This window comes from Dipodomys merriami, unplaced genomic scaffold (assembly GCF_024711535.1).
Source record: "Dipodomys merriami isolate MVZ:Mamm:240054 unplaced genomic scaffold, mDipMer1.0.p SCAF_70, whole genome shotgun sequence".
Classification (NCBI taxonomy): domain Eukaryota; kingdom Metazoa; phylum Chordata; class Mammalia; order Rodentia; family Heteromyidae; genus Dipodomys; species Dipodomys merriami.
This window is the reverse complement of record NW_027206291.1, coordinates 5,846,928-5,871,958: the sequence shown is the minus strand read 5'-3', so window position 1 is coordinate 5,871,958 and position 25,031 is coordinate 5,846,928. Positions and strand designations below refer to the sequence as shown.

The window sequence follows — 25,031 nt, the reverse complement described above, 5'->3', positions numbered from 1 at the left end:
AGTGGCAAATATTTATAATCCTAACAACTCAAGAGGCTGAGATCTGAGGATCAAGGTTTGAAGCCAGTTCAGGCAGTAAAGTCCACAAGGCTATTTCCAATTAACCAACAAAAAGGTCCAGTGGACCCATGGCTCAAGTGGTAGACTACCATCCTTGGCCAAAAAAAGCTCAAGGATAGACCCTCAGACCTAAGTTCAAGCTCCAGGACCAGCACAAAAACAAGCAAATAAATAGTATCAGGTACTAGTGGCTCACGCCTGTAATCCTAACTATTCAGGAGGCTAAGATCTGAGGATCCCAGTTCAAAGCCAGACACGCAGGAAAGTCCCTGAGACTCTTCTCTCCAATTAACCACGAGAAAACTGAAGTGGCACTGTGGCTCAAAGTGGTAGAGCACTAGCCTTGAGCAAAAGAGCTCAGGGACAGCACCCAAGCCCCGAGTTCAAGCCCCATGACCACTACAAACAACAACAAAATTAAATTAAATGAACATTTCTTACCACTCAAGTTTCTGCTGTTTATTCTGAAGTTCAGAGGTGCAAAGGGTTTTGAGGACACAATTCTGCCACCTGAAACAAGAAAACCCATTACTGCCATTTGTAGGGAAAATAAATTGTGTGTGTGTGTGTGTGTGTGTGTGTGTGTAAAGTGTGAAATTTAAAAGAGTACAGAGAGGAGCTGGGAATGTGACTTAGTGGTAAAGTGCTTGCCCAGCATGCATGAAGCCCTGGATTTGATTCCTTTCCACCAGAAAACTGAAGTGGCACTGTGGCTCAAGTGGTAGAGTGCTAGCCTTGAGCACAGAGATGCTCAAGAACAGTACGCAGAACAGTATGCAGGCCCTGAGTTCAAGCTCCAGGCAGGACCGACAACAACAAGAAAAAGAGTACAAAAAGAACCTAAAGAAAAAAATTCGCATTTTGAGTACATAAATAACAATCCTGTCCATTTTCCTTTTCCCATCAGTGCTGGGTTTGAACTCAAGGTCTCATGTTTGCTCAGGTTGCTTGCTAGGTGATCTGCCTCCAGACATGCTTTTTACTGGTTATTTTGGGGAGGATGGGCATCTCAGACTTTCTCTGCCAGGGCTGACTTCAAACTACAATACTCCAGATCTCAGCTTCCTTGGAAACTAAGATTACCAGAACAAACCACCACTACCTAGCTTCTGTCCATTTTCTTACAAGAAAAGGATATTATGTCCACTAGGTTAACTTGCTCTCCAGTTCTCACAAAATCTGCCTAGTTCTACCTTCTACTCAAGGACAAACAGAACAAAAGATGGACCCTGAAAAGCAAACCTCCATGGACAGCAGTAACCTTGCACTGTGAGTGGCACCCGGGATGTCCTGGGAAGAGAATCACAGAAGGACCTAGGGAGAAAGATCACTGAGAGCACTGTAGCCCCCCAGTTTTATCATTACATGGGAGAAGCAGGGCAATCAGCTAGCACATGGAAAAACAGCTTCCTCAAAAACCCACTGTGCCGTGGCTTGTTTCCCTTTAGAAGGTAGTTGTATCACCTGTCTTGTTTTATTTTAAAACAGACTGTAAAAAACTCTAAGGGGGTGGGAAGGTGGCTCAGTGGTAGAGCACTTGCCTTGCATGAATGAGGCCCTGGGTTCGATTCCTCAGCACCATATAAACAAAAAGAAAAAAGCCGGAAGTAGCGCTGTGGTTCAAGTGTAGAGTGTTAGCCTTGAGCTGAAGAGCTGAGGGAAAGCGCCCAGGCCCAGAGTTCAGGCCCCACGACTGGACTCCCCCCCCACCCCCCCCAAAAAAAGAACTCTAAGTAAGGTGTTGTATTTCTCTCTCTCTCTCTTTTTGCCAGTCCTGGGGCTTAAACTCATAACATGTATTCTGTCCCTGAGCCTCTCTGTGCTCAAGGCTAGCACTTTGCCACTTGAGCCACAGCACCACTTTTGGCTTTTTCTGTTTATGTGGTAATGAGAAATCAAACCCAGAGCTTCATGCATGCTAGGCAAATACTCTACCACTAAGCCACATTCCCAGCCTGTGTTGTCTTTCTTATCACAAAACCTGAATTAAAGAATTTAAAAAGGATTTTAGGATTCACCTTTGATATAATTGTTTAAATGCTAAGGGTTGCAAACCAGCTCCATGGTAATTAACTGGTGGTGTTCCTAAAGTTGGACTCATGAACTATAAAGTACCCAGTGGCTTTTCATCCATCAGAAATCTCAGTGACTTTTTCCCATACTGTAAACCTCTTACCAGAGTGGGTGTCTCAGCTTAGCTGTCTGAAAACTCAGCTTTAAGAGACCCACAGGACCACTTCTGCTATCCAGTTAGCAGTCACAACAAATGTTTGAATTAAAGACCATCTTAAATGTACATAATTTTGATTCATATACTAAGTAATCTTCATTGTCAGACTTAAAAATTTTTTTACACAAGTCAGGTGCTGGTGACTCCCATCTATAATCCTAGCTACTCGGGAAGCTGAGATCTGATTATTTCAGTTCAAAGCCAGCCTAGGCAGAAAATATCTGTGAGACTCTTGGATCTCCAATTAATCACCAAAAAGCTAGAAGTGGAGCTGTGGTTCAAGTGATAGAGTGCTAGCCTTGAGCAAAAAAGCTAAGGGAAGGGGCTGGGAAGGTGGCTCAGTGGTAGAGTGCTTGCCTTGCAAGCATGAGGCCCTGGGTTCGATTCCTTAGCACCACATAAGCAGAAAAAGCCGGAAGTGGTGCTGTGGCTCAAGTGGTAGAGTGCTAGCCTTGAGTTCAGGCCCCACGATTGACACCCCCCCCCCCAAAAAAAAAAAACAAACAAGCAAAGGGAAGCCCAGTTCTTAGCTCACACCTATAATCCTAACTACTCAGGAGGCAGAGATCTGAAGATCACAGTTCAAAGCCAGCCAGGAAGGAAAGTCTGTGAGACTCTTATTTCCAATAAACCACCAGAAAACCAGAAGTGGCATTGTGGCTCAAGTGATACAGTGCTCGCCTTGAGCTGAAGAGCTGAGGAATAGCGCTCAGGCTCAGAGTTCAAGCCCCATGACCAACAAAAAGGAAAAAAAAAAAAGGTAAGCAACAATGTCCAGGCCCTGAGTTTAAGCCCCAGAACCAGCATACAAAAAGATAAAATAAATAAATAAAGATAAAATAAAAATTGAAGAGAAAGCCAAATAAAATTGGAGATGATTATGCAAAATTTAAATCAGAAAATTCAAACTAAGTCCATTCAAAAGTGTACACATACAGACATGCACACACTTGATTACACACATCCATTCAGATAAGCCCACACCTGGGCTCTCATCTCAAAGCCTGTCAAGCCTTGCTTTCTAGGTCCTGTCCCCTAACAAGAGGGATGGTCTTGTCTAGCTCAGTCAAGGTTAGTCCATGCCCCAGCTGTGCCAGCAAAGGGGTAATCTTCACACTCATGGGTGATGGGGGATGAGATGAAACTGGCAGGGCCAATTTGGTATCATCTGAACTTCTGAAAGAGCCATGGTGGAATTAGCCTGCTACTCACTAAGCATGTATTTTACATACAATGCCTATGAGTAAGTAGGGCAGCCAGTTACCACCAAATGCCCTTCTACAGTGTCTCATGTGCTCATCAACACAGGCGGACTAACTACCTGGTGATGAGCTTTAATGACACAATCAGGTAAGAGGGCAGAGGCCTATTTATTATAACAGAAGGCTCTGGCCAACCTATCCCACTGTATCACCCCCATGACAAATGGACATCCTAGCCCCTAGGAAACAAGGCACTGAAGTATTTTTGGTTAGACGTCCCTTACTTTACAGTCAAGTCTCCACGAGAGCCCAGGGAGCTCACATTAGGATACAATAGCTGCATCCTCCAAGGCAGGCAAACCTGGAACCTCTGGGTAATGGGGAGCCTCTGGGAGTCTGGGGAAATATAATGGTCCTTTCAAGGAAGACCCAACCTGCCCATATGACCCTGAAGAACTATGGCAACTGAGGCAGGGTCCTGCAAACATGCCACCAGGATCTTTGGAGAGGAGCAGACCAGGCCTGCAAACCACAAACAATGGGCTTACTCTATACAGCTGAAGGAGACCTGGCTCAGGGTTCACAGAGTTCCACCTAAGACAATGGCCCACAGCCTGGCCTCTGGGTCAAGCAGGCTGGAGTCATGAGGGGTGGGTGGAGAGTAATATGTTACCTTCCTTCATGTTTGCAAATCGCTCCTTCAGCTGGTGATCCACCTCAGGACCAAAGGCAAAGTTATTCACAAATATAACACTGCAAAACAATGTTCCAGTTGAGTAAAACCAAGGCTCCATTTCATGTGCATGTAGAGTCCCAGTGCAATGCCACCTGCCCACCCCAAATGCTAAGGATTAATGTAGCAAATGCCACCTGGGGTCTCGAAGTATGGACAGAAGTTAATATCTTCTCTTTAGAACATGCCAGAAAACTGTGAACTGATTTTCACAGTGGGGTGCCTATTGTGAATCTTGATAATTTTTAATTGAAATTAAAAAAAAAAATGTTTGAGAACACACATGAAGGGGTTAATTGGAAAGGTATACTCAAGTATAGGAAGGAAACGAAAAAGCAAGACAACCCACTGTGAAGACCAATTGGGGGTGAAGGTGACAGGACAGAAATGATATAGATGGTAAGGCTTGATATCAAGGGTGAAGGCACGCACGGTACCTTGGGACAGATTTCATAAGGACAGCCAAGAACCTCATAGGGACCAGCATGAAAGCTGGGGTCTCAAAGCTGACCCACTCCATTTGAGGAATGTGTAGAGAGACTAGGAATTAAAGTGTGACCAGCACAAGGAGGTAGATGGTATGGGTGGGACTAACATTCCAGGCCACCTTTCACAGCTGCCACTGAGACATGGCCAGCCAACTCAATATAAACCACCCTAGTTCTTGAGCACCCTGGGATGCCAGCTGTCCTGTCAGTACCACCCAGGCAAGGCCATACCTTGTGTTGGCAATTCGCTCTCTCCACTCTTCTGAGAGGAAATCGCCTCGTTCCAGCTGAGGAAGAAAACACATACACACTTACTACTTAGGGTCTCACTCAAGCTCTGTTGTCCTGGCCCTGCCTTACTGCCGTGAAGGAAACATGAAATGATCAAAGTTGCTGGAGTGGGAAGGATGCAGGAAACCAAGTCAATGGCTCTATGGGGAACAGGACTAGTGGGGGGGTAATGAGCTGAGACCAGCCAAGACTCTGGGAACAGGGCCTGAGCACATGGCACAGAGCCAGCATCCATCCCAGGACAGGAAGGAGAAAGACAGAGCAGAAAGCATCGGAAAGTCTTCATGCTATGAACAAGTTTTCTTACAGAAGTTCTACTACAAAACCCCAGTGCTCTATGTCAGGGGTTGCTGGCAGACTTCTCCGAGTAACCTGTAGAAGCCTTGTCCAGGCCATCCCCTCTGTGCTGTGATCTGTTCCCTCAAGAAACCAGCATGTCCGGGAATGTGGCTTAGTAATAGACTGCTTGTCTAGCATACATGAAGACCTGGGTTTGCTTCCTCAGTACCACATACACAGAAAAAGCTGGAAGTGGCGCTGTAGTTCAAGTGGTAGAATGCTAGCCTTGAGCAAAAGAAGCTCAGGGACAGTGCCCAGGCCCTGAGTTCAAGCCCCAGGACTGGCCAAAAAAAAAAAAAAAAGAAAGAAAAGAAAGCTCACTACCATGTGAGATTTGTTCATGTAGCTAACAGGCACCACTGAGGCTGACCATCTTTACTCCATCACTACCCACAGTGAAAGCACAGAGGGCAAGGCAGCCTCCATGTGGCAGGAGTGCAATACATCTCCTTAGGACCCTCACTCACCTGGCTGATGAGTCATCCCTCCGCCAGGTATTAGAGGTGACTAAAATCCGTGTCTTTGACAGCCCAGAGCAACACAAGAGTTGCCCTGTAGGCCTGTGGCATGTACTCAGAAAGTACCTGCCAACTTGGCCCTTAGGATTTATGGGGATCTGACCTGTAGGCCCCACCCTCCCAGCCAGGTGTTCTTGGACCTAAACCATTGGTGTGAACTATGTGAAGTTTATGCTGAAACCCTTGCTTTCCTCCCAAATCTGGGATGTTGGCATGTGACAAATAGAAGGGCCACATGACAGAACCATGTGACATCCTTTTCCACACCCTGTACATGGTGTCTGTGTAAGCTCCTGGTGACAATACTCCAACATTTGCTTAGAGTTAGTTCATTGCTAGACTTCTGCATGATTCCTAGGGAGAGGATTCTAGAGGTTTTAACCTGTCCCAAGTTTCTTCACCCACATCATACACCTTTTCCCAAGGCAGTTTCTGTCACAAACTAGGTTATGAGGTCCTCACATAGGAGGTGGTCTTGGAGCCCTAACATGGGTGATGTTGGCCTCTCTGATGTGACTTCTCTCCTTTGAAGCTCATTGTGCAGAGTCAACTTCAGCCCTCTAACCACATCACTACAAAGCATAGCATGCCACGTGAGCACCACCAGAATTAGCCTTCTTGCACTCATGCAAATCCCTGGCTTGAGCCTGCATAGCAAATTGTGGCTACATAAGAAGAGTTCCTCCCCGGTGTGGCAGGCTGTGACTGTATAAAGCTGGTTCTCTCCTGGCATTTATAGACCATGACTAAGAGGATGGTTCCAATCACTGCACACCAAGCCAGGGGCTATCTGCCAGTGACCTGGCTGAGCTAAATCTGTCTAGGGCCAAATAAATACTCTGGAATCACAACAGTTAGAAAAACTTGCCTAGCCTTTGAGCTTCAAGGTAAGGACTCAGGACTGGCAGAAAAAAAACAGAAAGGGAAAGTGAGGGGCAAAAACACTAGCAGGGATGACTATGATTCTCAATGCCCTGCAGGACAGCATTCCATACAGCCTTAAGACTATTACACACCTGCCCCTCATAGAGACCACCAACAAACAGCAGGATTAAAGCTCCCATCCCTGCAGATAAGGCCTGCATGAAGCACTTCCTCCAGTGAGGAGACTGAGGTAGGCTCGACTTGAACCCAGAAAGAGCCAAAACATTGTCACTATGGGTGAGAGACCTACAGGATGCCATGACCACACACATATTCTGTGGCTTGGTTATTCCTGCCAAAATGTCAAGCAGCAGATAAATAAGCATAGCCACAACTCTAAAGAACTATCTTTCAACTTCACTGGAAACGAAGGAAAGCCAGCATAGACTCAACAGAGGGCATGAAGGCTGAAAGGTGCCAGGGCCTGCATAAACAGCCCCGCTACCTATCCTGGTAAAGAAGCCTTAACAGATTCTCTAGGAGCTGCAGACTCATGCTACCCTGTCACAGTCTGCTGTCACAATCCTGATGTACTTGCCCTAGTCTGATACGTAGGAAGGTACCCCTGTAAGTACTTTAGCACCATGACCACCCACAGTGTCAATGGGTCTGGCACACTTGGGTGTATGACACAAGCCAAGCATAATCCCATCAAGAAGTGCCAACAGCACAGAAGAAAGACTGACCTAATTTCTGCCCCAAATCTGGTTCCAGAGCCCTGGAGAATTGGCAGGGACTGGTAGACGGTACAAGGGAGAGGGCAGAAAAAGACAGGAGTTCTGACTGGGAGGGATTGGGGGTGAAGGGAGAGCAACCCCAGGAGCCTGAGAACTGAACTCAGATGTGACCACAAGAGGGAGCAATCTAACAGGAAAATCTCTGGCTGGCAGCAGCTTACATCAAACCTCAAAAGCAGGAGGAGGGGCATCCCTAAATGCAGCTCGGAGCCTGGAAAAGTACACTGGGCTATTTTTAAGCTGGCTTTTCTCCTCTGTGTTTCTCCAATAATTGAAGACAGGACACACAGTTTGCCAACCAGAGTACCACATCAAAGCCACAAAGCTGCTCAGAGGCATGTTCCAATATCAGGACACAAGTTCCTGCCAAAACAGGGGGCTAACCCAGCCAGGCAGACTGTGCCCTCCTGGAGAAGGCTGGCTGTCATATAAGCTACTGTGGGATAAGAGAGTAGGTGCTGCAAAGTCAGACAGTGAAGACTCACATTTGTAAATCCTAGCCAATGAGGAGGCTGAGATGTGAGCAATACAGTTCAAAATCAGAAAGATGGAAAAAAAAAAAAGCCCATGAGACTCTTATCTTCAATTAACCAGCAAAAAGTCAGAAGTGCCAGGCACTAGTGGCTCACATCTGTAATCCTAGCTACTCAGGAGGCTACTGAGAATTGAAAGCCAGGCTAGGCAGGGAAGTCCACAAGATTCTTATATCCAATTAAGAACAGCAGCAACAACAAAAAGTAGAACTGTGGCTTAAGTGGCAGGGTGCTAGCCTTGAGCAAGAGCTCAGGGACAATGATCAGGTGCTGAGTTCAAGCCCAAGACCAGTACACACAAAAGTGGAAGTGAGGCTCAAATCGTAAAATGGTAGTGACAGACATGAGCAAAAAAGCCGAAGCCCTTAAGTTCAAGCCCTTGAGTCACACACACACACACACACACACACACACACACACACACACACACACACACACACACACACACACACACACACACACACACACACACACACACACACACACACACACACACACACACACACTGTAGATTGTAGAGACAGAGGCCAGTTCAGACATCCACTGTTGCCTAGTGATATCCAACTGTCATCAAGATCTTGAGAAAGTTATGCCCTTTCCTTCAAATTCTTTTTTTTTTTTGATGGTTCATACACATGGTTAAATGTTATCACTAGTATACTTCCTGGAAGAATCCCTCTCAATCCCAAGTGGCCTCTTTGGCTTCTTCCTGGGAAATTGAGCTTTGCCAACTCCTCTGTCTAGATAAGAAGCCAAGGGGAGTGGGGCGCTGGTGGCTCACACCTATAATCCTAGCTATATAGGAGGCTGAGATCTGAGAATCGAGGTTCAAAGCCAGCCCAGGAGTTGGCAAAGCTCAGTTTCCCAGGAAGAAGCCCAAGAGGCCACTTGGGATTGAGAAGGATTCTTCAGGGAAGTGTACTGATGATAACATCTAACCATGTGTATGAACCGTCAACTTGGATAACCTTGACATCTTTTAGGGAATCATCATTTTACAAGGGAATCAGGAACATGGACTGACCTAGAAACTTTTCCTTGGCAGGAAGAAGAGTCAGAACAGAAGGCAAACACGCTTCTAGCCTCATCGGGCCTGAGGACAAACATGAGCCTCAGACATGGGATAGACAGGAGAGTCTGTCTAGTCCTCCCTCTCACTGAGGGACAAGATTCTATAGGAAGCTTTAACAAGAGGTAAGAGGGCTAAGACCCTACATCCCAGACATAAGAGAAATAAGGCAGAAACAGAGAAAATACTTTCTTGGGCAGGGAAACTGGCTCAATAGTAGACTGCTTGCCTCACATGCACAAGGCCCTGGGTTCGATTCCTCAGCACCACATAAACAGAAAAAGCCGGAAATGGTGCTATGGCTTAAGTGGTAGAGTGCTAGCCTTGTGCTGAAGAGCTCAGGGATAGTGCCCAGGCCCAGACTTGAAGCCCCATGATGGGGGGGGCGGGGGGGGAGCAAAAAAAAAAAAAACAAAAAAACAACTTTAACTCAGTTCTAGAGGCCAGCACTGTCCAACACTAAAAGTAGATATGGGACAGGATGATCACAGACCAACAAAGCACATAGCATAGGGTAGAATCTCCTTGGTATCTTGCAGTAAAGGATATCTCATGTTTCGGACCCCTGCCGCTGCCTCCCAACATGGCGTGTGGCTTCCCTTCCCTTCCCTCAGTGATCCATATACCCTCTGCTGAATAAAAAGGGTGCATCCTAATAAATATGCACAGGAAGGACAGGAGATGCTTGATAATGTCACATGGTCCAGCCTCAAGAATCTTTTGACAGGCATCAACTTCTTAGCTGAGCTAAGAGAACCCTCACATGGCTATATTCTCAGTTGCCACAGCAGTAAGGTGAAGGTTAAGGGGTAGTTCAATGATGAGTGTTCATTCATGCCACATGAGGCCCCAGCTCTCACGCAGGATCATGAAGCATTAAAAACAACCGATGAATTATGGAATGTAAGTCAAATGATCCTATTCACTCAGTGTTCACTCAGCCAGCTGCTCATATGTCCTACACGTGAGCCACATACTTTTAAGCAAGGTGAAACACTCAAGGGGGTAGCCCCAAAGGGTACTTCAAGCCAAGGCAACTGTGGGCAGTAGAGGGCAGCATGGCCCACACTCATCTGTGTTTCCACCATAAGTATAAGGGCCAGGGAGCTACACACAACCTATAAGGCACCCCCAAGACATTAATGACAGAAAGAGATGTTTCAAGGATTTCAAGATGATGTTGGGCTACCCAGAGCCATGAACCAATGCTAGGAGGCCTCTGCTCCACTGAAACATGAGTCTCCTGCCAGAGTTCACAATCACCTGAAGGACACAGGGACCTGACAGAGACTAGGAATGGCCAGGCTATAGCAAAGGCTCTTGGGCCAGCTTCTGGCACTGGGACATCAGAGGGAGATGTGCAAGATGCAAAGTTGCCCAAGGCAAGAAAGAAGTGGGAACAGAACAGGAATCAAGGGGCTGGGCTGGAACCATAGCCGAGGGCATGGAGCGATGGCACTCACTGTGTATTCTGCATGCTTTTTTCCATACCATTTCATCCACTTCCTGAACTCTCTGTCCATGGTCTAGAGGAAAGAAAGCATACAACCCATCAGAAACCTGGTGCAGTCAGAAAGGAAGGAACAGCAGGGACCCTGAACACACCCAGATAGCTTGCAGCTCCTGTGGTCCCTTCTGCTCTGACAGGATTGCATTGGCTGGAATACCGGAGTCTACCAGAGACAGTCTGGCTAAGAAACAGCCAGTGTGACAGAGCACACTCTCCAAGGCCAGATTCCACCAGGCCACAAACTCTGGATAGTCCCACTCTCCAGACCCTGCTGATCCCCCATCTGAGACAGAGGCTAAGACAGGGATAGTTAAGCAAGAGTGTAGCCAACACCTTCCAAAAGAAGATGGGAGCTCTGTCCCACAACAGTGGAACCAAGACACAGAGGGCTGGGTGATCTGCTAGGAGGGAGCTGAGTATTGAAAACACAGGTGAATCCTTCTTTCAGCTATTAATTCCTTGGGCTGGAAGAATGCCTTCCAGACAGGAAAACCCTGAAGCAGTGGAATGCAGAATACCAGGTGTCATCTTTTAAGCTGTCCATACAACTTCACGCAGAACTACTAACTACTCACCTCCGCGTACTTGGCTGGGATGTCAGCTTTCTCCACTCCATAGTGATGTTTGCAGTTGGTGGCTGCAGCAACCTGGAGGACAACCTGGCCCACACCTTCAACCAGAGAAAGAGAGGTCAGAGTCCCATGCAGCATTTGGGAGTAGCTTAAGAGCCTATGGGGGCTAGGCCAGAGTCAAGGGCATGACCACTTGACAATATCCACTGACATAGAGTGGAGGCCATAGTACTCCTCAAAAACACACTGCTCTCTCAGGTCACTCAGACACGTCTAGAGAGCAGATCTGGGCAGAGGTCCTACCATGAGTCAGCTATCGCTCCTCCATCACCTACAGCAGCACTCAAACACCAGAAGCAGTTTGCTCCCTGCAGCTATGCATAGGATGGCTGCTCAGACCTAGCATAGCTGCACAAGGCTTAGGGGCACCTAGAGTGGTGCCCAAATTACTGCAAGTCATGGCTGCAGTGCAGATAGGCAGCATGTGGCTACTGATGCTACATAGCACCTTGAGTTCAGACATGATCAAAGAGGTCTGAGCTGGAATTGGAGGCATAGCAAGTATCCTTAAAACTGTAAGTCTGGGGCTGGGAAGGTGGCTCAGTGGTAGAGTGCTTGCCTTGCATGCATGAGGCCCTGGGTTCCATTCCTCAGCACCACATAAGCAAAAAGAAAAAAGCCAGAAATGGCGCTGTGGCTCAAGTGGTAGAGCACTAGCCTTGAGCTGAAGAGCTGAGGGACAGCGCCCAGGCCCTGAGTTCAGGCCCCACGACCGGACCCAAAACAAAAAAAAAACAAAAAAAAAAACCTGGAAGTCTTATTTCTCAATGCCCATGCAGGGCCTGGGTAGAAGTGAAATCACGGTTACACACTCCAGGGTCATGAAAATTGATGCATCATAAACACAGGAAGATCTGCAACTGCCTCTCATACTATGGTAGATTAATTCTGTATCTCAAGCAGATAACACGTTAAGGGCCACTCAACTTTCTATGTTGAACACTATATAGTCAAGTAAGAACAGATGGGTGGGCTATTTAGAATCATGGAAGAAATCAAGTCTTTATCTGAAAAACCCAAGGATAGTATTATCTCCAAAGTGGAAACTTAACCACAAAGGCACGGTACAGGGGCTTTGGAAGGTGACTAGGTCTTACAAACTCTGTTCACAGATGAAATTAGCACCTTATGAAAGTGCTAGAAGAAATTAACTAGGCCTCTTCCTGCTCTTCCACTATCTTCCCTGTGAGGACACAGAAAAAGGCAGAGAAACTACAAGGAGGGCTGAGGATAGGCCAGGGCCAACCTTCAAGTCTGGTTACTGAGCCCGAGTTAATAGCTCCTTTAATGCATGTTGATCAAGTAAGCTATTAAGACCCACAATGGCCTTGACCCAGAAGTCAAGGGGCTCTGCCTCAGGAGCTCTGCTCTGGTGAAGGAGACACACAAACTAACACTCTCTTGGGATGCAAATGTGGACAAAGTTATGAAAGAAGCCAAAATGGCCAGGGAAGCAGGAATCTGAGCCTCAGAGAAGGACTTCAGGCAAGGAGCAGGAGTACAGGCAGGGAGCCTACCTTGGCAGAGGCAGGGAGCCTACCTTGGCATTTCCTCTCCGAGAATGCACTTAAGCTTGAATTGCACTCAGAATTCCAAGAACAACTTGCTAGCCATGTCGCCCAACACTCACCGCTACCCAGGTCCACAAACAGATCATCCTCGGTCATCTTGATTTCATCAATCATCTGGGCCACCAGGTCAAAGGAGGTCTCCCCATATACTTCCGGGGAGAAGGGTTCATAATTGTTAAGTTTTTCAGGGTCAGTCACTGAGTGGTTGTAGACCTGCTGCAGTATGTGCCGGAGCAGCCCATTGGATGGCCGTGTATTTAGCTTCATGGGCTGAGTAGTGCCCTTCCACTAGGAACACAGCAACATGGACATGTCACACACCACAGGCAGCTAGCAGCAACCACTCAAGACCCAACTGAAAACAACAATGCAAGCCTGACTGTGGTAGAGCTCTTGCCTAGAAGAATACACAAGGTTCCAGATTCCATCCCCAGTATCACAAAGAGAAAGTGTAAATGCATGTGTGCCTCTGTGTGTGTGTAAAACATGCACTCAACTTTTCTCACTTCAATCAGCAGCTAAAGAAATGCTCATTTCTGTCTTCCCTCCCTCAATTCCATATTCTTAGGTCCTGAAAGTCCTTTCTTGCCACCAATTCCCATGCAGGAACACTGGTATCATATCCTAACTCAGGATAAACCTCCTTGCACAACAGTGGCTGGCCATGTGCACTTATGCTCTCTGACCTCAAAATGGCTGTTTTTAACCAAGTTTGATTAGGCTTCAGGTGCCTAAGCTCAACTCTCAAAAGCCTACCCAGCCTACCCCCCTGCACCAAGAACCATATGAAAACTCCAAACCCCAAACTCACTTAACTGACTCAACTATCTTCCCCATGGTCAAGAACAGTGGTGAGTTGGAGATGTGGCTCATTAGTAAAAGCCCCAACCCAATCTCCTCCCTAATTTTCTTAACAGAAATTTTAAAATAAAAAATTCTAAGCCAGGTGCTAGTGGCTCACATCTGTAATCCTAGCTACTCAGAAGATTGAAATCTGAGGATTGCAGTTTGAAGCCAGCCTGGGTAGGAAAGTCAGTGCGACTTTTATTTCCAATTAACCACCAAAAAACTAGAAGTGGAGCTATGGCTCAAAGTAGTAGAGCGTTAGCCTTGAACAGAAAAGCTGAGATAGTACCTAGGTCCTGAATTCAAGCTCCACCACTGACATAAATACATACACACGTACATATGTACATACATTCTATGACTGAAAAAAGAAATAAGAGAAAACATGATTAAAACACATAGGCTGGGAATGTGGCTCAGTGGAAGAGTGCTTGCCCACCATGCATAAAGCCCTGGGTTCAATTCCTCAGTACCACATAAACAGAAAAAGCCAGAAGTGGCATTATGGCTCAAGTGGCAGAGTGCTGGCCTTGACCAAAAGAAGCACAGGGACAGTGCCCAGGCTCTGAGCTCAAGCCCCATGGCTGGAAAAAAAAAAAAAAATCAGATGCCAGTAGCTTATGTCCATAATGTGTTCAGGAATCTGAATAGGATCACAGAAGTTAACCTAATCAGAATATAACTGACCAAAAAAGCTGAATTCAAGATGTAGCTCAAGTAGTACAGCATGCAGCATAGAGTTATGAGTTCAAACACTGGTACTATAAAAAAATAAGTAAGGGGCTGGGAAGGTGGCTCAATGGTAGAATGCCTGCTTTGCATGCATGAGGCACTAGGTTCGATTCCTCAGCACCACATAAAGTAGAAAAAGCCATAAGTGGTGCTGTGGATCAAGTGGTAGAGCACTAGCCTTGAGCTGAAGAGTTGAGGGTCAGTGTTCAGGCCCAGAGTTCAGTGTTCAGGCCCCACCACTGACCCTTCCCCTCCCTCCCCCCAAAAAACTAACTAAATAAAAACAGAGTAGTGATGATGTGGGGAATATCAACACATACCATTAACATATGATATGCAGGTCACTAGACCTAAGATCATCTTATACTTATGACTTAGGAGAGACCCTCCAGGCCTCTGACTTAGGAATGCCTTTCAGTGCATCATCCCTAGTCTCTTCTACTGGCTTTGGCACTTTCTAGAAAGCAGACCATGGACATAGGATATAAGCACTCTGCAACTATGTTCTTAGTTTATCTGCTGAATCAGATGAGGGTGAAATGAGGTCTGGAGTAGGTGGACCAGGCTGAAGTTAGTGTGGATGGGGGCTAAATGTTGTAGGCCAGTTGCAGGACAGGAAAAAGACGTGTGTGTGCGCGCACACAATTATCCTCTATAGTCAACTTGCTCCTGACTGTTGCTGCCTGACCCCCAGTTATCCTGCCAGTCCTTTCTCTCCACCCATTGGCCAGCAGGAGTCCAAATGCCTGTCTGGAGGGCCCAGGAGCCAGTACTATAAAGACCCTCATGGAGCAGAAGGGGCAGGGATGTGTTTTGCAGCCACCTACCAGCTGGTGGATGCTGTCGATAGCCCGGTTGTACTTGTCACATAGCCGCTGCATACTTTCAAAGCTGCAAAAGGAAAGGAGAGTACAATCACAGAAGCCAGAATACACCAGGTTTCACGGACTAGCAGGAGTCCCTGAGTACAATACCTGTGCCTCAAAAGTAATTTGAGGGGCTGGGAAGTTGGCTGAGGGTAGAGTGCTTGCCTTGCATGCATGAGGCCCTGGATTCGATTCCTCAGCACCACATAAGCAGAAAAACTGGAAGTGGTACTATAGCTCAAGGGGTAGGGCGCTAGCCTTGAGCTGAAGAGCTAAGAGACAGTGCCCAGGCCCAGAGTTCAGGCTCCAGGACCAATAACAACAAAAAAAAGTAATTTGAGACATGTTTAAACCCTAAGTCAAATCCAAGGTCAAGCTGTACTCAACATAACATCAGTCATGCCAGGCACCTCAAGTCCATAATTTGAAACTATTCAGAAGGCTGAGATCTGAAAATAATGGTTTGAAGCCAGCCCAAACCAGGAAAGTCTATGAGACTCTTTGTTGCTGTTGTTGTTGTTGGCTATGGGGCCTGAACTCTGGGCCTGGGTGCTGTCCCTCAGCTTTTCAGCTCAAGGCAAGCACTCTACCACTGAGCCACCTTCCTAGCCCCTCTAAGAGACTCTTATCTCCAATTAACCACAAAAAAGTTAAAGTAGAACTGTGATTCAAATGGTAAAGTACATCCTTGAGCAAAAACAAAATAAGCTAGAACATGAGGCCTTTAGTTCAAGCCACAGTATAAAAAAATAAATAAAAACTCCATTTCTAGCCGGGCGCTGGTGGCTCACGCCTGTAATCCTAGCTACTCAGGAGGCTGAGATCTGAGGATCTCGATTCAAAGCCAGTCCGGGCAGGAGAGACCGTGAGACTCCTATCTCCAATAAACCACCAGAAAACCGGAAGTGGCGCTGTAGCTCAAGTGGTAGAGTGCTTGCCTTGAGCTGAAGAGCTGAGGGACAGCGCCCAGGCCCAGAGTTCAAGCCCCACGGCTGACAAAAAAAAAAAACTCCATTTCTACCCAGACAAAGTTGCTAGTCCTTGTGAAGGTCCTGAGTGGCAGGAGTGTGTTCCATTTGGATAAGGCCACTTTTGGGCTCCTGACTAGCTCTGGTTAGCACAAAGCTCAAGCCCTGACTATAAGGGTGGCACTGCCATGCCTCTATCCTTGGAAGAGGGGCAAGGTTGGAGATCAAAGTAACACATGTGGCTGGGAATATGGTTTAGTGGTAGAATGCTTTCTTTACCATGCATGAAGTCTGGAGTTCGATTCCTCAGTACCACATAAGCAGAAAAGGGCAGATATGATACTGTGGCTCAAGTGGTAGAGCACTAACCTTGAGCAAAAGCTCAGCGTCAGAGCCCAGGCCCTAAGTTCAAGCCCCAGGACTGGACAAAAAAAAAAAAAAAGTAAAACATTGTTAAGGGATGAAGCCTCTGTAAAGCAGGGGCTGAGGTGTGACTCAATGGGGAGTACTTGCCTAGCTACAAGTTTTGATCTATCCCCAGCACTGTGAAAGGGGAGGGGAGGGGAGGGGAGGGGAGGGGAGGGGAGGGGAGGGGAGGGGAGGGGAGGAAAAATCCAATTCAGCTTCCAGGTTGTGAGCAAAAGTGGGTGGCAGAAGGCTGATACACCCAATACCATGGGGACAGAAGCTATAGTACCTGTTCTTTCCAGGCCTTACCCTAACACCTATCTGGCTGTCTGTATCTTCCAATAAACCAGTAAAAGGTGAGAGTGTTCCTGTGCTCTGGTGGGGCAAAGAAGAGCCCACGGCTAGTCCCCACCCTAAGTACAGATACCCAGGCAGATTCTTCAGGGCCTACAGCATGAGGCCAAATTCCTAAGTCCCCTGACCTTAAGGCCCACTGCTCTGGCATAAGTATGACCTTCTCCTTTCCTATTCAGGCACCAAATGTCAATTATGGAGTTGGAGGCTAAGGCCAGGGAATATAACTGTGGTCACAGAGACTGACATTGCTATCAGTTAAGTCCCTCCATTTGGAACAATGAGGTTGGAGATCAGGCAAAGCACAGTGGGCAATACATCCTGAGAAGTCACTCAGAGCCACTCCAGGAATAAATGCAGAGCAGAACAGTCCTGCAGTTTTGAACAGGACAGCTCTGTCCACTTCAGACCTCCTAGAACTGAACAGGCGCCAGCCAGAGCTGTCCTTTCTCAAAGAAAAACAACAGATTCCAGACAGACATTCCTAAGATGCCTTGCCCTTCTCCACCCACTTTCCACTAGGAAAAGTGCTAGAAACAGCCACGGCTACTAGCCACACCCAACCAAGGTACACAAAGCTGCCAGAGCCCAAGACCAGCCTCCAGAAGGCTCTGGGCAGAACAGCTGTTATAAAAAGAAATGGCACTGTGACTCAAGTGGTAGAGTGCTAGCCTTGAGCAAACAAGAAGCTCAGGGATAGTGCCCCAGCCCCGAGTTCAAGCCCCAGGACCGGTAAAAATGAATAAATAGATAAATAATTTATTTTTTTTTCAGTTGTGGGGCTTGAACTCTAGTCCTGGGCACAGTCCCTCAGCTTTTCAGCTCAAGGCTAGAGTTCTACCACTTGAGCCACAGCCCCACTTCCAGTTTTCTGGTGGTTAATTGGAGATAAGAGTCTCTTGGACTTTACTGCCCGGGCTAGCTTTGAACTATGATCTTTAGATCTCAGCCTCCTAAGTAGCTAGGATTATAGGAGTAAGCCACTGACACCTAGCTTGTATAATATTTTTACAAAGAGCCCTGGATATCTCAGGGTAATTTCACACCCACATGACTTCAAGTCTGGGGAACTTGGAGAAATCAATCATGTCCTCATTGTGACAGCCTTCCTAATCCTTGATAAACACTTCCCAGCAAAATAACAAGGGAGCCAGGGAACCAGGGGCAATTCTATGAGGGAATATATCACCAGTGCGGACAATCTGAGGGGCTGGTTCTTACTGTGTTCCTGCCTAACTTGAAGCATGACCTCAGCAGGAAAGTAAAGAAGCTGGACATGGACCACTTACCTTTTGGTATCATAGTCAATTAGGACATAGTTTTCCATAGCCAGCTTGAGGTCGGGAATTTCCTCACAGACCCATCTGGAACAAAGAAGCAGAACAGCCATCGTTTTTCTAGAAGCCTATATGCTGCTTTTCAAGCCTTCCCTGATGCCAGTTGCTCTCAAATATAAAAACAAAAATCTAAGCCAGGTGGGCCTGCGAATGTAGCTTAGTGGTAGAGTGCTTGCTTAACATGCATGAAGCCCTGGTTTGACTATTAATACCAAATAAATAGAAAAAGCCTGTAATAATAGCTACTCAGGAGGCTGAGATCTGAGGATCATGGTTCAAAGCCAGCCAGGGCAGTAAAGTCCATGAGACTCTTATCTCCAATTCACCACCAGAAAGCCTGAAGTGGCACTGTGGCTCAAGTGGTACAGCATTTGCCTTGAGCTGAAGAGCTGAGGGACAGTGCCCAGGCCCAGAGTTCAAGCCCCACGACCGGGGGCTGAGGGTTGGGTGGGGGGGGGGGGTCCTAGACAGGTGCTAGTAGCTCACACCTATAATCCTAACTACGCAGTAGGCTAACATCTAAGGATTGAGGTTCAAAGCCATCTTGGGCAGGAAAGTTGGTGTAATTCTTATTTCCAAAAAAAGTCAGAAGTGAAGCTGTGGCTTAAGTGGTAGAGCCTTGAGCAAAATACTCAAGAGACTGCTCCTAGGCCCTGAGTATAATCCTTAGGATCAGCACAAAAATAAATAATAAATAAATTTCTCACTGTCCAACTTAAGGTATGAAAGGAAGGCAACAGTATAACAAATGTGAAGTTAATGAACAGGTTGTGAATCACATTTTATGAAGTTACAAGGCCAAGCAGTACCAACTCTTAGAAATAAAAAGGGAGGGCTGGGAAGGTGGCTCAGTGGTAGAGCGCTTGCCTTGCATGCATGAGGCCCTGGGTTTGATTCCTCAGCATCACATAAGCAAAAAGAAAAAAGCTGGAAGTGGCGCTGTGGCTCAAGTGGTAGAGCGCTAGCCTTGAGCTGAAGAGCTGAGGGACAGCGCCCAGGCCCAGAGTTCAGGCCCCACAACCAGACTCCCCCCCCCCAAAAAAAAACAACCAAAAAAAGAAATAAAAGGGAAAAGAGGGGGAAAAAATCTAGAAATAGGTGTAGTGATATATACCTCTAATATAAGCACTCAAGAGGCAGACAGGAAAGTGGGTAGTACTTATCTAGCCTAGACTTCATATGACTCTCAAAACAGTGGCTCATGCCTGTAATCCTAGCTACTCAGGAGGCTGAGATCTGAGGATCACAGTTCAAAGCCAGCCCAGGCAGGAAAGTCCTTGAAACTCTTATCTCCAATAAACCACCAGAAAACCAGAAGTAGCACTGTGGCTCAAGTGGTAGAGCTTGCCTTGAGCTGAAGAGTTCAAGGACAGCGCTCAGGCTCGTCAAGCCCACAACCAACCAACCAACCTAAATAAATAAATAATAAATTAATAAATACAGGTTGGGTGCTGTTGGCTCACACTTGTAATTCTAGCTACTCAGGAGGCTGAGATCCTAAGATCAGGGTTTGAAGCCAGCCCATGCAGTAAAAGTCTATAAGACTCTATCCTAAATTAACCACAAAAAGCCAGAAGTGGCTGAAGTGGTAGAGCATTAGCCTTCAGCAAAAGTGCTCAAGGATAGGGTATGGGCACCAAGTTCAAACCCCAGTACAGGCATCAGAAGAAAAAAAAAAGACAAAAATAAAAAACAAGCTGGGAGCCAGTGGCTCACTCCTGTAATCCTAGCTACTCAGAAGGCTAAGATCTGAGGATCACGATTCAAAGCCAGCCCGGGCAAGAATGGCCGTGAGACTCTTATCTCCAGTAAACCACTAGAAAACCAGAAGTGGCGCTATGGCTCAAGCTATAGAGCACTTACCTTGAGCTGAAGAGTGCAGGGACCATACCCAAGCTCAGAGTTCAAGTCCCACAACCAACAAAAAAAATAAAAAAAACAAAGACATCAACATTGAAAACCATTTTAAAAAAAACCAAAAACCTGATGACAAAATTGAAGACAAAGTAGCCGGGCGCTGGTGGCTCACGCCTGTAATCCTAGCTACTCAGGAGGCTGAGATCTGAGGATCGCGGTTCAAAGCCAGCCCGGGCAGGAGAGACCGTGAGACTCCTATCTCCAATAAACCACCAGAAAACCGGAAGTGGCGCTGTAGCTCAAGTGGTAGAGCGCTCGCCTTGAGCTGAAGAGCTGAGGGACAACGCCCAGGCCCAGAGTTCAAGCCCCACGACCGACAAAAAAAAAAAAAAATTGAAGACAAAGTAAAATAGAGAACACTGTGTCTACAAGTACAAAATCAAGGCTCAGTCTTCTCTAGACCTGTTCCTGAACAGCACTGTGGGAAGTAAAGGGAGGCTTTCTGGAGATAGATGCTGAATCTAAAACTCAAGAGAAGCAGAGAACCAAGAAAGGCCAAAGTTAGCTAGGTAGGACTCTGTAAGACTGAGGCCCACTGGGTTCTGAGACACATGTGGTGTGAAGGGGAATCATTAACTGCTATACAGTGAAAATGTGACAAATCTTCCTAGGGAAAATAAGAAAAAGGGTTTCACAAAAATCTAGTTTAGGGCTGGGAAGGTGGCTCAGTGGTAGAGTGCTTGCCTCCTATGCATGAGGCCCTGGGTTCAATTCCTCAGCACCACATAATCAGAAAAAGCCGGAAGTGGCGCTGTGGCTATAGTGGTAGAGCGCTCACCTTGAGCTGAAGAACTCAGGGACAGCTCCCAGGCCCAGAGTTCAGGCCCCATGACTGGCGCAAAAAAAAAAAATCTAGTTTAGTGTCAGACACTGGTGGCTCACCCGTAATCCTAGCTACTTAGGAGGCTGAGATCTGAGGTTCAAAGCCAACCTGGGCAGGAAAGTCCGTGAGACTCTGATCTCCAATAAACCATCAGAAACTGGAAGTGGCGCTGTGGCTCAAGTGACAGAGCTCTAGCCTTGAGCTGAAGAGCTCAGGGATAGGCCCAGAGTTCAAGTCCCATGACTGGAAAAAAAAAAAAATCCATCTAGTGTAGGGCTGGGAATGTGGCTTATGGTAGAGTGCTTGCCTAGCATTCATGAAGCCCTGGGGTCGATTCCTCAGTACCACATAAACAGAAAAAGCCAGAAGTGTCACTGTGGCTCAAGTGGTAGCGTGCTAGCCTTGAGTACAGAGAGGCTCAGGTCTGGCCAAAAAAAAAAAAAAACCAAAAATCTAGTTTAGACAACTCTGCTTTGTTGTTCATGGGGCAGAAGAAGGGAGGACACAGAGCCTAAGGAGTAAACAGAAATGGCTTCACAGGCCCTGGAAGGCCTGGGTCTCATTCACTGTTGTCCAACACTCTGGGAAGCCCAATGAAGACAAAAGTCCTAGAGCATAAGCCCCTACAGAAAGTTCACCCAAGTTCAGTTGTTTATATAGATGTCACAGCCATGTAGCATAACTGCTGGCTGACAGTTTGATGTGAAGGAAATGATAACTGTCCCTAGGCATTCTGACGGCTGAGGGGTCTCAGCACTCCATCCTCCCCAATATCAGTGTCCGTCTGACCTGGGTCTGGTTCACCCCAAGGTCTGGGAGGGCCCCTCTCGGAAATTTTCTTATCTCCCTTAAGACAAACCCACCAAAGCAGGACACAATTCATGGTCGGCCTGCCTGGAATCTTCTGTCTGACAAGGAAGTCAAGAATGTGACATGTAGGTACTGTCCTGAGGTGCTATTTGTTCATTCCATTCTCAAGTTAATCTCTGCCAAATTAATCTAGGGTCCACTCATTCTCTCTAAACCCCTCTAGAATTCATTCTCTCTAGTATCCCTTTCCCTGAGAAGTTTCAGCTCTGGCCAGTTGGCTGTTCTGCAGCCTCTGAGTTGTGAATTAAGTCAAAAGAGCTTTTCTCCCATTTACTTAAAATTTAGGAAACTTCAGAGGATGAGGTTTACACAGCAAGCCACCAGAACAGAAAATCAGGTGCAGCTTGATAGGAGACTGAGTTGTGACCATCCCAACAAAGGTGTTGCCTTATCATTCCACAGCAGCTAGTAAGTAGCACAGTAGGGCAGATGGCATCCTCCTAGGACCGACACAAATCACCTGCTTATCTCTGCATATCCATGTAGAGGTATGGAAAGAGGGAAAGCCTCCATACCCTCCAGCATGATGCTCCATCTTTATTCCACAGGAAGTGTGAATGAAACCCTAATCACCACTGCGGTGAATGCTGGGATGTGCCTCAATGGTAGAACATGTGCCTGCATGCTACAGGCTCTAACTCATCCCTTTGGGACCGGGAGGGGCAGTAGCTACAATAGCAATGACAACTGGGCATCTTATTTTTTGAAGGTTATAGACTATGACAGTAGACCATAAAGGACCTGCACCAAGTATATGGCAAGCCCAATGCTGTTGGCCCTACTAAAGAAACCAGACGGTACTGTATACATATGTGCCTCATCACTTCTGCTGATATTGCCCCTCTCTGACAAGGCTTCCAAGAGAGGCTGCACCAGGAACTGTCTGGATCACAACTCCACAAACACCCAGATGCAAATGCCTTATACCACCCCAGGACTCACCGTATGGTCTCAATGATTTCATGAGCAGCATCATGATGTTTGTCCTGAAAAACAAAAAGGCAGCATAGTTGGTGATGAGGGTGAAAATCAAACAGCCTGCTCTTCCTAGGTCAGCTCTATTGGAGACATCTCACCTTCTTTCACTTCTAACTGATACAGACTCTGAGCCAGACACCTACCAGCAGCACTGACTACCTTCCTGGACCCAACAGGAACAGAGAATATTCCTTCCCCAGAGGCTGAGCAGCCTGGAGCTACAGCAAATGGCAAGCAAGTCAATGAGTCTCTATGGCTTCGCTTCCCCCGTGTTTGAAATGGGAAACACCCATCAAAAGCAGAGGCCAGGCTGAGAATGTGGTTTAGTGGTGGTTGCCTACCATGAATGAAACCCTGGGTCTGATTCCTCAGGACCACATAAACAGAAAAAGCAGAAGTGGCCCTGTGGCTCAAGTGGTAGAGTGCTAGCCTTGAGTAAAAGAAGCTCAAAGACAGTGCCCAAGCTCTGAGTTCAAGCCCAGGACTGGCAAAAAAAAAAAAAAAAGGAAGAAAAAAAAAAAAAGCATACATGCCTAGCTGCCCAAGCCCAGAACATTCCAGGCCTGAAACCAAGTTTCTTGCTCCTCCTTCCCCCTACCTCTACCTCTACCCTCAACCATAGAGACCAAGTCAGGTGACCACAGAGACCAAGTATAACTACCAATTCCACATCATTGCACACATGTTCCCCAGGTCTTTACAAAAAAAAAAAAAAAACAGGGGCTGGGAATGTGGTAGAGTGCTTGCCTAGCATGCATGAAGCCCTGGGTTCAATTCCTCAGTACCACATAACAGAAAAAGCTGGAAATGGTACGATGGCTCAAGTGGTAGAGTGCTAGCCTTGATCTAAAAAAGCTGGGGGAACAATTCCCAGAGTTCAAGACCTAGGACTGGCAAAATGAGAGGGGAGGGGAGGGGAGGAGGAAGAGGAGAAAGAGAAGGAGAAAGAAAGAGGAAAAGAAAGAGAAAGAGAAAGAGAGAGAAAGAAAGAACGAGAAAGAGAAAGAGAAACCGGACACTGGTGGCTCACGCCTGTAAACTTGGCTACTCAGGAGGCTGAGATCTGAGGATCGCGGTTCAAAGCCAGCCTGGGAAGAAAAGACCATGAGACTCTTATCTCCAATAAACCACCAGAAAACTGGAAGTAGAGTTGTGGCTCAAGTGGTAGAGTGCTCAACTTGAGCTGAAGAGCTGAGGGTCAGCACCCAGGCCCAGAGTTCAAACCTCACAACCAACCAAAACAAACAAACAAACAAACAAACAAATAAATAAAAATAGAAGAGCCAGGTACCAGAGGCTCATGCCTATAATGCCTATAATCCTAATTACTGAAGAGGCTGAGATCTCAAGATTGTGGAGTCAGCCAGAACTGGCAAGTTCACAAGATTCTAAGATAACCAGCAAAAAAGCAGAGCCATGAGTGGCTCAAGTGGTAGAGTACCATCTGAGCAAGCAAGCAAGCTGAGCAAGTACAAGGTCCCAAATTCAAATCCTAGTAACATCAGAAAAAAAATCAGAAGAATAAAAAAAGGATGAGGAAAAAGAACAGAGGCCTCATGTTCCTCACCTCCCTGGCAGCCAAGGAGGATCAGGAAGTGCCAGTTCCATCTGGAATCTCTGAAGCAGCTATTTATACTTCTCACCATTTTCCAAAGATGGGTTCCCACCACTGAACTTGCAAGGACAAGAACCACACATACCCATCAAGAGAGACACTACATGCACACAAACAGTATCTGGAATCCTTAGAGTCCAGGAAGCAGTGAGATAAAGTATGCCACCAACCATCCTCAGCCCACCCCTTTTCCAGGCATTATAGGCCACTCACAGCTCATGTCTATTGCCACTCTCCATTAGCCTGGGCTCACTTGCTATGGCTGGATCTCCCTCTCATCCCATTCCAACTCCCCACAAAGCTGTCCTCTTCCTATACCTCTCACCCTTCTACTCTACCATAATGAGTTGATATGTACTTTTGTTGTCTGTCCAGTGCAGTAATGGGCTGCATAGAACACTGAAAAGGCAGCCCATGCAGACTTTGAGATGAGCTCTGATCGTCCCTCACATGTCCTGTGTCTCTTATACTTGTGAAAAG

The 25,031-nt window shown here is 46.8% G+C and overlaps 1 protein-coding gene across 8 annotated transcripts in view; it reads right to left on the bottom strand.

Annotated features, from left to right (window-relative positions):
* The window catches only part of Dot1l (DOT1 like histone lysine methyltransferase), a 66,651-nt gene that overhangs the window by 24,808 nt on the left and 16,812 nt on the right, over positions 1 to 25,031 (bottom strand). For 5 of the 8 annotated variants that reach the window (XM_070007952.1, XM_070007946.1, XM_070007944.1 and 2 more), the window contains exons 2-10: positions 22,901 to 22,944; positions 18,301 to 18,375; positions 15,243 to 15,306; positions 12,897 to 13,125; positions 11,210 to 11,304; positions 10,588 to 10,650; positions 4,945 to 5,000; positions 4,166 to 4,245; positions 502 to 570 (exon numbers count right to left, since the gene is read on the bottom strand). In XM_070007952.1, coding sequence (XP_069864053.1) covers positions 502 to 570; positions 4,166 to 4,245; positions 4,945 to 5,000; positions 10,588 to 10,650; positions 11,210 to 11,304; positions 12,897 to 13,125; positions 15,243 to 15,306; positions 18,301 to 18,375; positions 22,901 to 22,944 — 775 coding nt within the window. Of the gene's footprint in view, positions 1 to 501; positions 571 to 4,165; positions 4,246 to 4,944; positions 5,001 to 10,587; positions 10,651 to 11,209; positions 11,305 to 12,896; positions 13,126 to 15,242; positions 15,307 to 18,300; positions 18,376 to 22,900; positions 22,945 to 25,031 lie in introns of those variants that run through there. The other 3 variants (XM_070007947.1, XM_070007951.1, XM_070007949.1) reach the window with 3 other exon arrangements.